The sequence below is a fragment of the Taudactylus pleione genome, unplaced genomic scaffold (assembly GCF_031769625.1).
Source record: "Taudactylus pleione unplaced genomic scaffold, aTauple2 ptg001386l, whole genome shotgun sequence".
Taxonomy (NCBI): Eukaryota; Metazoa; Chordata; class Amphibia; order Anura; family Myobatrachidae; genus Taudactylus; species Taudactylus pleione.
The window spans coordinates 544,902-564,312 of record NW_028285786.1 but is presented as its reverse complement, the minus strand read 5'-3'; the positions used below and the strand labels follow the sequence as shown (position 1 = coordinate 564,312).

The following is a 19,411-nucleotide window of genomic DNA, read 5'->3' as shown; positions in this document are numbered from 1 at the left end:
AGGGGTCAACCCTCTCCTGAAACCCCAGGCTTGCTCTGAAGCCTGGGGCTCTTCCCCGCACCCCTGGGCTGTGGGTACGGGGGTAATAAAGCATTTTAAAAGTAGCAAACTATTGTATTTTACAGTGTAACTACAGGTGCCAGCATGCCTGCCCTTTGGCACTTGTGGAACTACAAGTGCCAGTAGGCGGCCAGCACTCCACTGTAAAAAAATAGTTAAACAAAGATAGTACACACACACACCGTATACAGTAAAAGTTTATTACATAAACCTATCCCATTCACACATACTTACCTGTTGCCAGATCTGTTCACGTCCACTTCTCCCATGTAGAAATCCGTTTGGATGTACCTGCAAAAAATATCCTATACTCACCTCCATCCTGGCGCTGGTGTCCGTAGCATCCAAGGGGGTCACTTACCATCAGCGGTGTATGTGTGTGACCCAGGGGCTGGCTGGCAACTTTTAGCCTGGGGGGCCCTGGCAGAGGAGTAGTGTGTAGCCAGGGTGCCCGAAGAACGTGCGTGCTACGGCCCCCCCCTCAAGTGTTCTAGGGAGGAGGCGGGTCCATATGGGATTAATGTAAAGTAAAAATAAAGATATGGGGCAGCCCCTTGTCGTGGTGCCCATATTCAGTGCCCCCCTATGCTCCAGGAGAGGACCCCCTTATGCAGGCCTCCAGTAGTGCCCCCAGTAGTGATCCCCCTATGCAGTGCCGCTTATAGTGCCCCAGTAGTGGTCCCTCCTGTGCAGTGCCCCTTGTGCCCCCAGTAGTAAGCCCCTTATATAGTGTCCCCAGTACCAGTCCACCCCCAATAGTGGTAACCCTTATGCAGTGCCCCTTAAATAGTGGCCCCAGTTGTAGTCTCCCCCCTATGCAGTACCCCCAGTATTGCCCTTATATAGAGCCCCCAGCAGTGGTCCCTCGATGCAGTGCCCCCAGTGGTAGTCCCCTCCCCCCTATGTAGTGCCCCTATTAGTAGTCCCCTCCCCCCTATGCAGTGCACCTAGTAGTAGTCCCCTCCCCTTGTAGTGCCCCTAGTAGTAGTCCCCCCCTTGTAGTGCCCCCAGTAGTAGTCCCCCCCTTGTAGTGCCCCCAGTAGTAATCCCCCCCTTGTAGTGCCCCCAGTAGTAGTAGTCCCCCCCTTGTAGTGCCCCCAGTAGTAGTAGGCCCCCCCTTGTAGTAGTCCCCCCCCTTACAGTGCCCCCAGTAGTGGTCTCCCCCTTGTAGTTCCAGCCCCCCCCCCCCCAGTAGACACACATAATAAAAAAAAAAAAAAAACCACTTACCTGAATCCCCGCTCCCCCATCTGTCCTCCCGGGCCGCTCTTCCTTATGGGAGAGACATCATGACGCCTCTCCCATTACACACTGCGGGAGCTGGAAGATGGAACAGCTCCTGCAGTGGGCGCAGCAGCAGCTAATGAGAGTCTGTCAGACTCTCATTGGCTGCTGATCAAAATAAACACACAGCTGCCGGAGCCGGCATCAGTGTAGTGCTGACCGAACTCCGTCCGGTCAGCGCTACACACGCGGTGCAGCCTGTGTCACAGAGACACAGACTGCCACGGCCCAGGGGCACATGGCACCCTGCCCCCCGGCCCACCTCTGGTGTAACCACATACACCGCTAACTAGCTCTCCACTGATCATCGAGAACTGTCACGATCTGCCAGCCAATCAGCGGCCACTAACTGTAGAGCGGATGCTGATTGGCTCTGGCTCCTGACATTTGCCACATGGACTGGTCAGTGAGTCAGGACCAATAGGAATACATACAGCTCAGCTTCTGTACATACACATTGTAGCCTGGTTATTTTACACCTTCCTCAGATCCCTGTCACCAGGGGTGTATCTAGAGGTCTGAGTGCCCCTGGCAAAATAGGGGCCTGGCGCCCCCCCCACCCCATTGGCAGTTAGGTAACAGACACCGTAATGGCTGTACGAGTGTCAATCGCTCCCCCCTCCCCTCCCTCGCTGTCCAGCAATGATGCTTATGACTAACAGATCAGCAGAAGCACAGACTTTTGACTAAACTGGCCAGTGGCGAACGCAGGACTTTTAGTGGGGGGGTTTCTATAGAATAATATATATATATATATATATATATATGAGAGGGACAAGGACAAGCACCTTATAGTGGCAGAGGCAAGTATTAATAAGGAGGAAAAGCACATATATATACATATATATATATGTGTTGTACTGAATGTTGTGTGTATGATCAGTGTATATGTATGTGTATATATATCTATATATACTGTATATGTACACACATAAACACTGATCATACACACACACAACATTCAGTACAACACACATAGCATTCACAAAGCATACTTGCAAACACACACACACACAGAGCATACTTACACACACGTGTGGGCTGTGCTGCTTGGACCTCCTCCTAGGTGCCGGGCTGCTGGGCGGCCGTGATCCGCCTTCTCCCACGCTCCCTCTGAAAGGTCTTTAACTGTTACTGCAGCACAGGCGCGCCGCTCGGACCCTGCCGGTTCAGCTGTCAGTGCTTCCGTGCCAGGTGGTATGACGCGGAAGCGCTGACAGCTAAACAGGCATTGGTAAGGCAGCTCGTGCCATCCTGGCCAATAGGGAAATACGCCCCTGCCTGTCACATGTGCATAAACACACGTACAGTATTTAAAATAGATTGTAAGCTTGCAAGCAGGGCCCTCTTACCTCTATGTCTGTCTGTTATTACCCTGTTTTGTTCTATAAATGTTTCCAATTGTAAAGCGCAAAGGAATATGCTGCGCTATATAAGAAACTGTTAATATATAATAAATAAATAAAATGGTCATTATAACAAGAACGGGTTAGTTATTATAACTAATTAGCATTCCCATGTTATGACTAAAGAACATCTAACAATGCAATGTAATAAGCACCGACGCATTCACAGGTTCCTCGTGTCTATTTGTGGAATCCGCGGTAGATGAACGAGTAAAAGGGCTTTTCATGGACATTCTTTTCCTCTTCCAGGGATCGGGCTCGGAGAACTACTAGTACCATGATTCATCTGCTCGTGCTCCTGTCTGTGCTTTGCATCGTGGCAAATGGTAAGCGCAAAATACCTGGTTTTACGGCGACTTTTGCAGATACACCTGAAACTGCTTATACAGAGAATTGTCACCTGCAAAGCCAAACATACTACCACTGTAGGACCGCCCACTTAATGCAATTATTTTTTATCATAATAATTGCTCATTTATATCTTCAATTAATTAGGAAAGTGAGAGGACTTTGGGAGAGGCTTAATAACGTGTCTCCTGGGACCGTTCTAGAACTGCACATCGCAGCCAACTAAATTGCTTGGTTTTCCTCGAACCCTGTAGATGTGCGATACTGAGAGTACTGTAATGGGCAAATAAGTGCGCAGCCGAACATCGTGGTGATGTTTTACGGCACATAGCCCTGAACTGGATCGGCCAATTTGTGCGTTTGAAGCTTTTTATTACAAGATATCACTTCTCCACAAATGTGCAACTATAGGGCTCAAAGTTCATCCTATTCACTCTATTCCAATTAGAGATCTGATTTCCACCACTTGAGGCTGTTGAGAAATGAAGGAAAATGCTCTGCACTCTCCTGAAAAACTGGGAATGCCCTCAAAATGCACCTTCTCAGCCTTTACATAATGCCATCCTGCAAAAACACCCAACCGCTTAACCAGTACTCAGCGTATCTCCCCCGATCTGCTCTTTTTAGAAGTTGCAAACTTGTGCACCCCAGCAGATGTGGTCATTTTGGTGCACAAATCCATGTGTTTTGCAGATTTTATTATAGCTTTATATAGAAATGTCACATATAATTTTTTGTTTACTCTCCCCAGGCTGTCCAACCATTATAAGCAGGGCACAATGGGGGGCCAGGAATTCCACATGCAGTACCAGGCTGTCTACTCCTGTACCGAATGTGATCATCCACCACACTGATGGGGCCTTCTGTAACTCCCGGACTACATGCAGTGCACAAGTCCAAAATTTACAAACTTATCATATGAACACTAGAGGCTGGTGTGACATCGCATACAAGTGAGCAGCCAAGCAAGGCTACAAATGGCAGAGTTTATCAGTAATGAAATACATGGTTTTAGGAAAAAATGATATGGAGGAGGTGAAATTTAGAAATTAATAGCAAAGGGAATGGTGGACGGGAATGGAGACAGTTGATTGTGAAGTAACTGTTACCTAGGTGACTACAAGTTAACACTACAATCCATGAATCTTTAGATTTTTCTCCACTGGCCCCTAATCTATTACACTTAGGGAAGAAAAACAGCATATTGGACACATTTGGTTAAGCACAAGCATTTAATTTCTTCAGTTACAGGACAGAGACATTAGACACAGGATAGAGGGCCCTGCCTGTGAGAGCTTACATTCTAGAGCAGCGGTTGTAAAGTGTGCTGCAGAGGCTATCAGAGCCATCAGGCACATTATACAGTACTGCGACCCAGGCTGCCATTGAGCTCCTCTGGGAGGCTCAGGCGCGCCCCCGGGCTGTCACATACCTAGACGCGGCGGTGTAACATCACAGGTCACGCATGCCACATTGCCTGCATGCAAGCTCGCCCTGCCTGCGCCAGTGACCGAGCCAGCGCTTCCCACCAGCCCTGCACCAGTGACCGAGCCAACCCTTCTCACCCGGGGACAGCCAGCCCTGTGGGGTGACCCAATCTGCTTTTTTTTCAGTTGGGGAGCAACGTGTTTTTTTTCTTTGTGGGGGCCAATGTGATTTTTTTTATTTCTGTGGTGGCCCAAAAATGTGATTGTTTTATTTCTGTGGTGGCCCAAAAATGTGATTGTTTTATTCCTGTGGGGGCCAATGTAGTGCATTTTGTTCCTGCGGGGGGTCAATGTAGTGTGTTTTATTCCTGTGGGGGCCAATGTAGTGCATTTTGTTCCTGTGGGGGCCAATGTAGTGTGTTTTTTCATAGGTTGCACACACCGCATCGCCGGAAGGTGTGCCTTGACAATTTTAAAATCTTGTGAAGTGTGCCTTGATTTAAAAAAGGTTGAAAATCACTGTTCTAGAGTGACCGGGTGATGAAAGACAAAAGGAGCAAAAGTGGGATTGATTTTAGCTGTCCTGGAAGTTAGCAGTGGAGGAGGAAGGAGGGTGGATTGAAGTGGTGAGAGGGCAGGTAGATAAGGAAAGGAGGATGGGGGAAAAAGTTGTACAGGGTAGAGAGATAGGCAAAAAAAAAAGGAACCAAAAAGGTATAAAGATAATACATAAGGCTAAATAAAAGATAAACTAATGTAACAAAAGGTAAAGTTGTAGAATATATAACGGCATGCTTCCCAATATTCTCCCACAGCTTCCTAATTGGGGAGGATGGGCAAGTTTATGAAGGCCGAGGTTGGACATCTCAGGGAGGTCATGCAAAATCCTACAACCCCATCTCCATTGGCATCAGCTTCATTGGATCCTTCACCAGTAAGTGGGAATATAACAAGGAGAAACGGGAGATAACCATAGACGTAGAAGTAACGAGTATCATTCTCTTTACCTTCTCTCTCCTATTTATATTTCCTACAGAGCCTGGACTTTCCTTGTGGTCTTGTGTTCTCCACCAAGCGGTTATGTTTAGCAATTCAGTAACTCTCACATCTTCTTTCTTCTCTATCCCAGATCATCAGCCCAACAACGCGGCGCTAACTGCAGCTAAAAATCTCATCGCTTGTTGGGTGTCCGGAAATTTCATCATAAGTAATTATGTACTGAAGGGGCACCGCAATGTGATGAGCACAAGCTGCCCAGGAGACAGCCTCTACAGAGTCATTCAGGACTGGCCCCACTTCCAGGCCTAAGTTGTATCATCAGGTGTCTCTGTCTATCTGAACGTCTTCACTTCTGATTTCACCAAACCCAGCCAATCAGTGCCACTCACGTAGATTTCACAAAGCTCTGCCAAAAAATATACAGCCAAGTAGATGCACAGTATTTAGATTTAGATAATAATCTGGATAAACCCAGACGGGCTAATATCTGCTTTGTTACAAGATTATAAAAATTAAATTCATACCACTAACCGTAGTTTGATTCTTTGTTGTCGTTTTTATTTTTTCAATACAACCCATCAGTTTATCTCTGTGGGATTAGAAATCGGCACCAGAAGAAGATCCGAATGGCCGACCGCTATGGTCGAGAGGTCGGATTATTTCCATGATCACTGGAACTGATAGCAGACATCTTCCTCCCACATTTTCCCGACTGTTATAATAGGATTATTATCTGGCTTCACTCTCTTTGGCACCACACGTGGTGCGATATCTGGCCGATCACATAGTAATGATGGCGTTATCACAGCGCGTGAGGTCATCTAATCAGTTAACTGTGATTTAGGGGGATATTTATCAAACCTTTAAGAGGGCTAGTGGAGGCGTTTTCCATAGCAACCAATCAGCTTCTACCCATCATTTTATAGAATGTACTAGATAAATGATAGCTAGATGCTGATTGGTTGCTAAGCATTTTTGGAAGCTTCATTAAATTTTCCCCTCAGTGAGTTGCAATAACGTAAAGTAAAACCTAAAAGTAGTCACGGCTGCTTGCCAAGTGCTAGTATAGTGAATAGGAAAGAGAGGGGATGTGAGCATATCCATCTCCATCTCACAAGTAAAAACATCATCTATATATACGCTCAGGAAACCATCAGAAGGTACCGGGCAAGATTAACTTAAAACAATACATCGACAATTATCATATCAATCGGAGGTTTTTAATAAGAATAAAACACAACATTAACAGCAGCAGGATTAACTACTATACATTTAAAAAAAAATACAGTATATTTTGTGCAGTCCATGGAAGGCTAATGGTGGATAATCTGAGGAAACTCCATAGATCACCTGACGCTTTGCGGCACCAGAAAGGGTATCGGTCACCTACACTGTGGAAGCCTTTCCAATCCCTGGGAATTACTGAGCTGTGCAGCATACAGTAGCAACAATTGGGGGAAGTGGTTCAAAGACTCCGCTCAAGTCTCCCCATCAGAGCATGCGCTTCTCGGTAGAGGTACCTGCTTTTCTGTTTTCAGTGGAGAGCAGGGAAGGTGGGTACAAGGTTCTTAAATGGGGGTATTAGGTTGGTAGCCCAGCAGTGAGAGCCTCCCTCATCTTCATCACCATAATAGCCCCACCCCCGCAGTTCCACCACTAGTCTGTTGCCATAGTATGGTCTGCCAATAGGAATGTTCCCTACGTAATGTACAATGTGACACCACTGACAGCACCTTAGATTAACGGAACTCCTTATAAGTAGCTTGTAAGGTTAAATCTTACTGCGCACAAGACAGAATAAGCAAACTCATATCTAAGTATGTTAGTACGTGTAAAAGAACTTTAGTGATGGCAGAGGACAATGATCATCATAAACCTCTAACATCAGCTAATATATCTGCTAACCCTCCAGAAGCCAAAGACATTAACCCATAAAATGCCTAGGCCCATTATAATGAGCCAGGGATTTCTGTAAACAATGACATTGTCTCATGAAAAGCAAGATCCCTAAAATAAGGGCACATTATGCAGCTACTTTTATTCCTGTGTGTAGCCTCCATGTGGGCTCCCTCACCTCTCCAAGTTTGCAAGTAGACACTAGCACTGAGCCAGTCTACTGCGCATGTGTGTGTCTCTAGGGACACGGAGTGGGTGCCATGTTCCCGAAGATTTCTGTACTGTGCATGCACAAATATCCAGGAAAATGGCCTCTGTGTTGAGGACTCTGGAGTGGTAATGGGTGCAGTGTGTGGTGCACCACAAGCCCTGCACCCATTATAGATACCCCACTTCTGCCACCACCTACCTACTAAAGGCATTAGCATCCCACAAATGTATCCACTGATACCTTCTGTTAGTTGACACAGCCTGTACTAGCCGGCGTATGCGATCACGCACACAGAGAACAAAGCCCCAGCGTCTCAGTTACCGCGGCCAATCTGAGTGACCATAGACTCAAAGAGTCGATGTTTTGAGGATCTACGTTCAATGCTGCATTTGTGTACACACTTGTGGAAAACTACGAGGGCTCTGGTGGGTGTCTTAATTAATTAATTTCCGCTGGCTGATGCGTTATCAGCTTTTAGCAATTGCTCAGTGCCAAAATGCGCACATTTTTCATTAAAGTAATAATAAATATTATAGTAAAATCACTTGTTAACTATTTCCCAGCAAGTCTGCACACCAGGTCCCCCTACCCCCCCCTTCTTTATCAGTAACTTATTGTATATACATCTGTGACTTTTTACTAGGTGTGTCTTGTTTTAATGCAAACAACTGGTTTAACAATGAATTTCAGCAGCGTTTAAGACTGTGTTGAGATATGCTGCATAGATAAAATGGCTTGATGAACTGAATATAATTGCTCTGACAATGGGTTACAGCAAGGAGATTAATTTTACAGTAACTGTGCTACGTTGTATCATTCAACTTTATATTAGAACAGAAGTGTTTTATAACCAGCCGTGGTTCTGAAGCTGCACACAAACTGCACCCCAAACTCTGCCCGGCCGCACCAACATCGCTCACCGGGAGTCAGCGGGGACCAGCCCGCAGCACACACAGGACAGCAGAGCAGCAATGAATCACCCACCCCCAGCCTGCGTTATCGGCTAGCTAACTATCTGACACAGACTCTGAGTATATATATATATTGAGCTATTGAAATGTTAACTGCTAAGCCATTCACCAAGGAAAAAGCTACAGCTTTATAATAACAAAACACTTTGACGTCCATCTGTTAAAATGTTTATAAATAAAACAATAATACTGTGCAACAATGAAAATGTTTCCAACATGAAAATAGGTTACTTCTAATTTATTGCAGTATGCCATAAATTTAAAACTGGTTCCTTGAAAAAGTGCCATTGGGGCATGTTGGTGGAGAAGCAGGAAGTGACCTCCGGAGAACAGAGAGAATCAGCCAGAGTGATATCATCAATTGCAGCCGCCATCATTGTATTATAGGCCATGTAGTAATTGTACTGTAGGCCATATAGTCATTGTACTGCAGGCCATGTAGTCATTGTATTATAGGCCATGTAGTAATTGTACTGTAGGCCATGTGGTCATTGTTTTGTAGTCCATGTAGTCATTATTATAGGCCATGTAGTCATTACTATATGCCATGTAGTCATTGTATTATAGGCCATGTAGTCATTGTACTGTAGGCCATGTAGTTATTGTATTGTAGGCCATGTAGTCATTGTACTGTAGGCCTTGTAGTCATTGTAGACCATGTATTCATTATATTGTAGGCCATGTAGTCCTTGTACTGTAGGCCATGTAGTCATTGTACTGTAGGCATGTAGTCATTGTATTATAGGCCATGTAGTCATTGTACTGTAGGCCTTGTAGTCATTGTAGACCATTTATTCATTATATTGTAGGCCATGTAGTCATTGTATTATAGGCCACGCAGTCCTTGTACTGTAGGCCATGTAGTCATTGTACTGTAGGCATGTAGTCATTGTATTATATGTCATGTAGTTATTTGACTGTAGACCATGTATTCATTGTACTGTAGGCCATGTAGTCACTGTACTGTTGGCCATGTCATTATATTGTAGGCCATGTAGTCATTGTATTATAGGCCACGCAGTCATTGTACTGTAGGCATGTAGTCATTGTACTGTAGGCATGTAGTCATTGTATTATAGGCCATGTAGTTATTTGACTGTAGGCCATGTAGTCATTGTACTGTAGGCCATGTAGTCATTGTACTGCAGGTTTTGTAGTCATTGTACTGTAGGCCATGTAGTCATTGTACTGTAGGCCATGTAGTCATTGTACTGCAGGCCTTGTAGTCATTGTAGGCCATGGAAAAAAAGTTAATCACAGTCCTCTGGTTGTTCGAAGCAAAATTCTTCTGCTCCGTTTACACGTCAAACTCAGATGCATGCATCGCATTCTAGTGCTTTGTACACATGGAAAATGCGGTAAAACAACATTTTCCACTTTAGTTCATCCTGCCCAAAGACTCCTATCTATTACTTGGTCTGTTACATGTCCATTACATTTAATTTTATTCATATCTAATGGAATAAAGTAGAAAATGCAATGACATAAATAATAATAATAATAAAAACCGGAGATTTAAAACGCTACAAAAGTACCAAGAGATCTGTTAGACCCTGGTAGTAAGGGAGAGGGGGGTGGAGCTGCTCTTGGAGACCTCTGCAAAAGCTGCATGTGTTTAAGATGGAAGGTCCTTGTCATCATGGGGGTTTGGTTGTATCTCTCTGGTATTCCCCCAGGTTGGCCTGGGCACTGTATGCACCACTATCCTCTTGGTAACTCTGGGTGCAAGCAACATTAAACACATACTTGCCTACTTTTGAAAAGCATGTCAGGGAGACTGTGGAAGCAGCACCTATGAGGTACAGTGGGCGTGTCCTGCTACATCTGAGAGGCGTGTCATACATGTGATGGGCGTGTCATAAACCTGACTTACATCCAAATGTAAATGCGCCCCAACTCAGTTATCAAGATCTACCTGTTGATGAAAACACACTGGTCCTTTTCAGAAAATGCATGTAGCTATAGGGTTCATTGGCCCTCATTCAGAGCCGTACGCTCTGAGCAGAGCGCACGCTCTGAATGAGGGCCGGGCTCCATGAAAATGGAGCGTCCTCCTGGACGCTCGTATAGCTGTGGGTCACCACCCACAGGCTATACGAGCGTGCATTTTGATGGGCGCGATGGTCGTGACCATCACGACCATCGAAATTGCGAGCCGGAGCCTGCGGTTGAGGTTTTCAACCGCAAGCTCCGGAGTGATTTTGGCTCTATCAGAGCCAAAATCACTCCCACTGACATCACTAGTGATGTCAGTTCCCACTGACATCACTAGTGATGTCAGTGGGCCGGCTTTTGACAGGAGGCGTTCCCGTGGGAACGCCCCCGTCAGGGAGGCACGCCCCCGGAACGCCTACCAAAGGGGGCGTGCTGTCAATCAACATTGACAGCACGCCCCCTTTGATCGGACACAACGAGCGAAGGACTTTCCTTCGCTCGTCGCATCTGGCACATGCGCACGACGGAGCTCCCTCCGTCGTGCACATGCTCAGTCCATAACATCGACCCACTTGCGAGCGGACAGCCGCTCGCGAGTGGGTCTGAATCAGGCCCATTGTGCCTTATAACCAATGTGGGGAAAATTATACTAATGATCCAATTTGAAAGTATATATCTCTGTTTTTTTTATATAACAGCTTCATAATAGGGTAAGGTGCAGTCAGGGAGATTGCTGGCTCTTCAGGGAGATTGTCAGGGAGATTCCTTCAAATAGTAGGAATCAGGGAGAGTTGGCAATGATTAAAAGAAACCCAACTGTCAAGTAATAAATGTCCATATTTTTATGTGCAAACTTTGAGGGAATATATTAAGGTTTCCTTCTGTATTTGCATATATATGTACAAACAGGTGCACAAGTACATCCTGAGTACATGATCTTCTGAGTTTTGCAGTATCAGTTGTGGTCACAAGATGTCCCCACTCTATGAAAATGAGAAGTCTGATAGAAATAACATTTCAGGACAGGTGTTACAGATGGTGAATAAATGGTACTAACAGTAGCACCTAATTTTCTCTGATTATTGCACTTTTTATAATGCAATATTTCTATCACTTCAGCTGCCGGGACAGCAGAGGCAATATAGAGCACTAGAATCTTAGGCGCTTACACTACAGCCAAATGTCTGGACGGCCAAATGTGGGAAGCTACAGTCCTGAAAGGAAATAGTATCTATAAGTGCGACTGGGGTCTGCAGAAGTGTCAAACTCTGTAAAAAGCCATTTTGTGTCTACAACGTCTCCGCTAAAAGAAAAATGTTACAAGTCAACAGCCACACCAAAGGATCTGGAGGCGGTCCACCAATAGGGCCAGTATCCACGTTTTGAAGATTTGATGGTGTGGAATATTTTCCTTTTGCATATAAAAGTATACCTGTGGGTATTATAAATAATAATTGTATTTTGTATATTGAAATGTTTTAGATGGTCGAAAACAGACGGACTAACATAAAAAACTGGACAGAAACAGGTCTAACTTTATCTGAATATATTTATAAATATACTAGTATCTTGGACTTATTTATCATGTTGTTAGTTACTTTGTAGGGTTCTTTACCTCTCTTCCATCTGTCTTTAGCTACTCTTTCCGTCTCCCCTATTCCTCCTGCTATACCTCATGTTTCCCACTATTCCTCCCCAATCTCACCGTTTTACTAATTTTCCTGGGTTTTTCTTACCTTATTATTGGTTTCCTTCTCCTCTCTCCCCTCCGTCTTTTATGTCCCCTTCCTCCTCTCTCTCACTCCTGCATCTCTTTTCTTGTTGATTGGGGTAGTGATTGTACACGCCAGGTCACTAGCTGTATTGGCTGTCATTGCAATTTCCCCCCAGAATTCTCTTTTCTTTCCTCTCCTTTTTAATTTCTGTCCACTTTTCCCCCTATTTCTTTGTGTGTCTCTGTCCTCCTCTTCTATTTTGTAAATGGCTTCTCCCCATTCCCACCTTCCCCTATCTCTCTCACTCTCTGTCTGTTTCCCCATCTCTCTTTCCTCTTGTTCCACCATGTGCCTCTCCCCCCTTCCTCCCCTGTACCTCTCCCACTGTTCTCTGTTCAGAACTGATATATTGGTTCAGTGCTGATATTGTTGTTATCAAAAATATTTCGTCATTAACTCTGTGCTGCTGTTTCAGGCCAGGGAACTCTATGGAAAGGAGGTGAGGAGGGAGGAAGGTTGCAAGGAAGGTGGGGAGGACTAGTTATGCTTGGCTAGAGTGTATTTATCAAAGAATCCAAAGGAGGAAAGTAATTCCTTTATGGGGAACTCATGGACTTATTACTGAAACATTTCAGCAGACAATGTGTCGACTGTTATAAGGAAATTGTTATCAGTTAAAATGTAACCTTTATTGGTATTTCAATTAAAATATTTGTCCGCGAAATATAGAAGAAAACAAACATAACAAAGTGTCATAATAATAAACAATGTGATATTAAGATTCAATTAAACAAATCTAACCACTATGAGTCTCTTGTGTTAAATGTTCTTTAATCAGTGATATAATATTCATAAATCATTCGGGTGTCTGTAGATTTGAGGACATCTCAAATTGATATATGTATGAAAAGATTACATTTTCATATAACAGTAAGTTTTAGTAAACCATCAATGTCAAATTCTATAATTTAACGGGAAGGTATGTGTTATGTGAATATCAAAGTCTGTCAGAAAAAATATATATACGGGAACTAAAGAGTTTTGCTGGGCTGCTGTGAGGATCCCCGCTGTGGGGAAGGATTGCAGGACAGTGCGGGGTGAAGACTGAACTTGCCATCCCCTAGGAGAGGACCGCCGGGACTGACTATACGGCACCTGCCTGACTCATCTGCCACATGCCTGCCCTGTCGTTGGACTGCCTGGCCGGAGCAGAGATCCAGGACCACTCCACGGACGTCGCTGGGTGAAGAGGACTCACTGAAAGCCCCAGCACTGAAGTCAGCCACACAGAACCCTTGGGAGGACTAAAGGACCCGCAGAGAGGACCACTTTCAGCCACAGGCTGCCTGAAGCAGTGCCCGCAAATCGGAGGACCCCTGCTGAGTAGCTGGTGACCGTTGCCGGAGTGAGGGGGCCACTGCCGCACAGAGCTGAGTGCTAGTACCACCCTGGGGGACCCCTGCTGTTTGGAAGCCCCTCAGGAGACCCGAGGGTACCGCTGGCCAGCCACAGGCAATGAAGAGGAGTGAGAAGACTGCCGCCAGGGAGAGGACACGCTGCTGGGTGAGAGTGAACGCCGCTGAGGAGGATCGTTTCCGGATAAAGGAGCTGTGCCATCCGGTGAAGAGGACGCCGCGGAGAAGAGACCGGATGATATCATCAGCCAAGTGCCCATGTACAAGGAGAAGAGCTGCTGGAGAAGAGTCCCACCGGATGGAATCCTCAGGCTATTAGGAATACTTACCTGCGTGGAGATCACGAGGAGTGCCTGCCGGGGATCGTGCAGGAGGCTCTGGTGCGGTGCTTAGCATCCTGGAGCTTCCCTGGATATCGTGGAAGCTGAACAGCCACAGCCAGGGGTGAGAACATCAGACCTCCCTATACCAGCTCTTACCTCCACCCTGCCCCTGAGCGCAACTCCTGCTTTTAATTAGATATCACCCTGCCGGGATACCCCTTGCCCCCTCCCCATAGTACTTTCTAATGGGTCCCTTCTCACCTCCTAGGAGCTGCCGCCGTGCAGTCATTGGCCAGTATTCACTCTCAGGCCCACCAGGGGGTTTTCTTTTTTTTTTAGCATATTATTGTCCCATCTCCACTTCATTGTGCCTTAAAGTGTGTCTGTAATGTGGAAATAAGGGGGGAAGTGAAAGTTAGGTTACCTCTTCTGACCCCCCAAGAGTTGGTTGTTTTCTCTCCTGTGAACCTCTGGCTCAAGTCCAGGAGGGGACGTGATTTATGGGTGTCGGCTCATGTCCAATGCCACTGTGGGTGATGTATAAAGTATTTTATGTCTATCTTTAAACTAAATGTAATGCCATGTGATTTGTATTTGGCTCTGTTTACTGTTTGACTCGTGTGTTAGCTAAAGTGGTTGATAGTGGCTCTCCGTGGCCCTTTATCTGTTATAACACTCTGTAAAGCTGTTCACTGCTCGCTGTGTTATTGTTGTCAATGCTGATTATTATTTTACTTGCCATGAAATGTTTGATCACTTGCTGGTATTGGTGTTAATGTAAAGTGACTTTTATACACTGCTTGTTGCTGGTATCCATTCTAAAGTACATTCATGCTGATGTAATGTATACTACCGTTGCTGTCATCTCTTAGCACAAGGTGCATGTCAGCTGTGATTTTTCACCCTTGTCAATTTCTGTGGTGTAATGTACATTAATGGTTTATTTAGCCCTGTGTAACCCTGGCTGGCAATTCTGGTGGTAGTAATTTGTGGCATAGGCATTTAGGAAGACTGTTATCCCTATTTTCTCTAGGCCCAAAGACTGTGTTAAATTATTGCAAGTTGCCGGTGAACTACTGCTATCTGCATAGACTGTTAGCCGACGTAGCCGGAGAACTACAAGTACAAGCCTAACCTACATGTGTTTTTCTTTCCCACGTTATCCTCAGCAAAAGGAAGCGTAGCACAGACTGTATTTTAAATATTGAAAATGTATCTGGAATGTTCACAAATGAGGATTCTGAAGCTAATGCTACCGGACATTTCAAAGGAATAGAACTTATTAAGAATTCTAAAGTAAAAACCATCAGACGGGGGCAGCTTTATGCTAGCCAAAAGGACATATTGAAAAACGGTGTCTTTACAGTGACTTCTGGCCTGATGTCTTGCCAATAGTTTGGTGAAAAAGAGTTGAAAACCTTACGTGACCATTTCCAAATTAATTTTGGAAACACAAAGATGGCTTTTCCAGACTTCAAACAAAACAGAGGCAAAAGTATACCTTAAGAATTGTTGCAGCTTTTACGGTGCATTCAAACAGTGCCAGTTAGCAATGCAGGTTTCAGTGTGCTTGATAGCTACCAAGCTATTTAAATTCCTCACCTACCAGAACTAATGATGATAAGTATATGTGGTCCTCCCCTTCACGTATAGAATCCAGTACCTTATGTGAAGTCTTGGTTAGCAGAAGGCAGACTAAGCTCTCTTCAAGACACCTGCTTAACAAGGAGATAAGAGGATAACTCCAGTTTCCAACACTTGTGGCGTTTGTTGTAGGTGAGTAAAACAGTACTTCTAATTCTTGCTTTGTCTTAATTATTATATACAGTAATCTCACTTTCGCCTTCATCCACTAGGGGACACTGGAGTCTCAGTACAGTGGGGTATAGAAGTTGTTTAACCGGGAGCTGGCACCTTTAAAAATTTCAAAGGAAGCTAGCTCCTCTCCCTCTGTACCCCCTTACAGGTCAGTCTAAAATTTGTGCCCAGGGAGCTGGTATACCTCCTTCGGGCTCTCTAAGAAAAATCCTTAACTACAAAGCAAATGAGGACACAGACAGGCAGCTCACTGCCCCTGCCTGTCTGCTATGTTGGAGCTGCTGGGGAGACCTCACCGTAGCTGCTTGTGGTGTGCGCTGGGGTCTCCTGCTATAGAGACCTCAGTCTCTGGGGAGTACCAAGACGTACTGCATGTGGCGCACGTCGCGGTCTCCCACAGCATAGCCTGCCGCCGGCAGCACAAGGCAACGATCAGGTTAGTGTGTCCTGGCTCCCTGAATAGCAGGGAAGCCAGGACGTTAGGCAGGCATACATTATATCGGTCCGCTAGCGCTGAAAACGGGCGCCATAGCGGGGAGTGGAGTCTAATGTCTAGTTCTGCTCCTGCCTCCCAGCAGCCCCAGTGCTTCAAGTAGGAGGCTGGCGGCCATTTTAGCTACTGTTGCACACAGACTGTCTGCATCCCGACTCTGTGACACAGGAGTCAGGCTAGTGTAGCTGTAATTATAGTAGCATTTATTACACATATAACAGCGCTGTTCATTGCATCAGCGCTGTGGAGGTCATAGCATATCTCCCTCTATGCCCTTATCTTTTTCTTTATACAGTCTCTGTGTGGATCTCACTGTCCTTTCACCTGTGTGTGTGTGTGTGACAGTGAACTGCTAACCATGTCTTCCAAGGGATCTAAGGCTGCACAAAAATCATTCTCCTGCAAGAATTGTGCAGAGAAATGCACACAGGGGCATTCTAATGCTTCCCTGCTGTGTGATAAGTGTGTTTCTCAGTCTCAGACTGCTGACTCACCAATACAGCCTATATGGACAGATCAATTGACATCAGTTATGTCTCATCTGTCTGCAGAGCTGGAAGCAGCTCGCAGAGACAGAGAGGTGATCAGAACACAGACATCTTCCGTCTCAGAACCAGATTGGGCTTGTTCATTAGCCAGATCTGTAGAGGAGCTCACAAAGGTTATGTCCCAGGTCCCTCCTGCAGCCTCGTCTTCTAATGTCCCTAATAAGTGACTGATTCAGAATCTTTTAAGGTGGGATGAATCAGAGGATTAAGAAATGCAGGAGCCAGAGGAGGGCGAGGTTCAAGAACCAGAGGAGATTCAGATTCTGGAAGAGTCAGAACCTGTAACTCAGGGCGTAGAAGCATTAATTACTGCAGTACACCAAGTTTTACATGTGGAGGACTTAGAAGTGAAAGACAGGCTGCCACTTTTCCAGTATCAAAGTAATTGGATGAGATCCTAACCTCAGCGTGGAAACACCCAGAGAAGTTTCAAATATCAAGGAAACTTTTATCTTATTACCCCTCTCCCACAGAAAGCAGAAAATTATGTGAGACTCCTCCAGCAGTGGATCCCTCAGTGTCCTGTCTTTCTAAAAAGACAGTACTCCTGGTACCAGGGCCAGTTTCCCTTAAAGAGTCCTCTGACAGGAAGTTGGAAAACACGTTAAAATCTATATATACAGTTGCAGGGGTATCCCTTCATCCAGCGCTAGTTAGCTGTTGGGTAAACAAGGCTGTAGAAGCTTGGGCTACGCATCTTTCAGAGGGTCTTAAGACTGGAGCACAAACAGAGTATCTTATTCAGCTGGCCGAACAGATTGCTGAATCAGCCTCTGTCCTTGGGGAAGCTTCTAAGGACATATGTAGTCTTTATGCTAGATCCTCGGCTTTAGCTATCTTAGCTAGAATAGCTCTTTGGCTGCGACAATAGCAAGCAGATGTGGAATCTAAAAGGGCAGTAGAGGCTCTTCCTTTTAATGGGGACATTCTATTTGGAACGGAGTTAGATAAGTGGATCTCACAGACTACAGGTGGTAAATCCACTTATCTACGATCCACTGCTCCTCCTCCTAGAAGATTTGCTACAGGACCGTCCTTTCGTGTCCCAGGAAAGTTTAGAGGTCGTTCCAGAGGAGCTCCGGCTTTCTCCCGCAGTTCCAGAGGCCATGGTAGAGCTTCTGCATCCTCGTCCCAGCAGGACAAGGCCGCAGCAAAGCCCACTGCATGATGCTCTCCCTTCTCACTTGGGAGATCCCAGGGTGGGAGCTCGTCTTCTGAACTTCAAAGAAGCGTGGATCAAATCTTGTCCGGATGCCTGGGTCCGGGACATCATTACTCAGGGACTGAAGTTGGACTTCAAAATCCAACCACCTTCTCGTTTTTTCACGACCAGTTTACCACTGGCAACAGAAAATGGGTGGTAATTCAGGAAGCAATACACAAACTGCTATTGTCTCAGGTGGTAGTGAATGTTCCGACCCATCAGAGAGGCCAGGGTTTTCATTCCAGCTTGTTTGTGGTGCACAAGCTGGACGGATCAATGAGACCCATTCTCAACCTTAGGGATCTCAACCCCTATCTACGAGCCTTCAAGTTCAAGATGGAGTCCCTCCAGTCTGTTATAGCAGGACTCAAGAAGGATGAGTTTCTTGTGTCCTTAGACATAAAAGATGCCTATCTCCACATCCCCATCTGGCCTCATCAGGAATTTCTTCGGTTTGCGATGCTAGACTCTCATTTGCAATTTCAGGCCTTACCTTTCGGTCTTTCGTTGGCACCAAGAGTGTTCACGAAGGTCATGGCTGTTATGATGGCCCTGCTTCGGCTTCAGGGGGTTATAATTGTTCCGTATTTGGACGATCTCCTGACCAAGGCCCCGTCAGTAGCTCGTTTGTTACTGGATATTCAATTAACTCAGTCTGCTCTTACAACATGGGTGGATTCTCAATTTCCAATAATCGTCTCTAATACCAACACAACACCTGCTATTCCTGGGCATGATCTTGGACACGGTAGAACAAAAGGAATGCCTCCCTCAAGACAAGGTCTCCTCCATTCAGCACATGGTGCGTCTGATACTGCGACATTGCAGAGTCTGTACATCTGTGTATTCGCCTTCCGGGGAAGATGGAGGCGACCTTCGAGGTGATTCAATACGCGAGATTTCATGCCTGGCCATTTCAATTGGACCTTCTCTCCCACTGGTCAGGATCCCATCTCTTTCTCCACCAGCGATTTCTACTATCCAAAACTCGAACATCTCTCATTTGGTGGATGAATCCCTCTCACCTGTTAGCAGGAAGACAGTTTGCTGTGTGGGATTGGATTCTCCTCACCATGGATGCAAGTCTGAGAGGGTGGGGGGCAGTGACTCTGGGAAGAGATTTTCAGGGTCACTGGACTCAGCGGGAGGCAAGACTGCCTAAAAACATCCTAGAATTACGGGCAGTGTTTCATGCGCTCCTGCTGGCGCATCCTCTGTTGCAGGGTCAGGCAATCAGAGTACAGTCAGACAATGCCACGGCTGTGGCATATATAAACAGGCATGGTGGCACCAGAAGCTGGGCCGCCATGAGGGAGGGGAGGTAAGCCGAATTCTGCTTTGGGCAGGGGAATTTGCAG

At 45.7% G+C, this 19,411-nt stretch overlaps 2 protein-coding genes and 1 pseudogene across 2 annotated transcripts in view; 2 read left to right on the top strand and 1 right to left on the bottom strand.

The window, feature by feature from the left end:
• The window catches only part of LOC148442939 (peptidoglycan recognition protein 1-like), a 61,541-nt gene extending 49,219 nt beyond the window's left edge, over positions 1–12,322 (bottom strand). The window contains exon 1 of the mRNA XM_088463499.1: positions 12,274–12,322. The gene's annotated coding sequence lies outside the window, so the exon portion shown is untranslated. The remainder of the gene's footprint in view (positions 1–12,273) is intronic.
• Positions 3,028–5,833, top strand: LOC148442940 (peptidoglycan recognition protein 1-like). The gene is made up of 4 exons (XM_088463500.1): positions 3,028–3,076; positions 3,850–4,051; positions 5,341–5,459; positions 5,655–5,833. Exons 1-4 carry the CDS (start codon positions 3,028–3,030, stop codon positions 5,831–5,833), a joined length of 549 nt encoding a protein of 182 aa, XP_088319626.1.
• A 1,445-nt stretch (positions 12,323–13,767) lies between the features above and the next one.
• Positions 13,768–15,766, top strand: LOC148442938 (uncharacterized; annotated as a pseudogene).
• Positions 15,767–19,411: the final 3,645 nt, after the last annotated feature.

Coding starts and splice junctions, on each gene's coding strand:
- LOC148442940 (XM_088463500.1), top strand. CDS start 3,028: ATGATTCATCTGCTCGTGCTCCTGTCTGTGCTTTGCATCGTGGCAAAT. Junction 3,077..3,849: donor GCTTTGCATCGTGGCAAATG/GTAAGCGCAAAA, acceptor TACTCTCCCCAG/GCTGTCCAACCATTATAAGC. Junction 4,052..5,340: donor TGGTGTGACATCGCATACAA/GTGAGCAGCCAA, acceptor ATTCTCCCACAG/CTTCCTAATTGGGGAGGATG.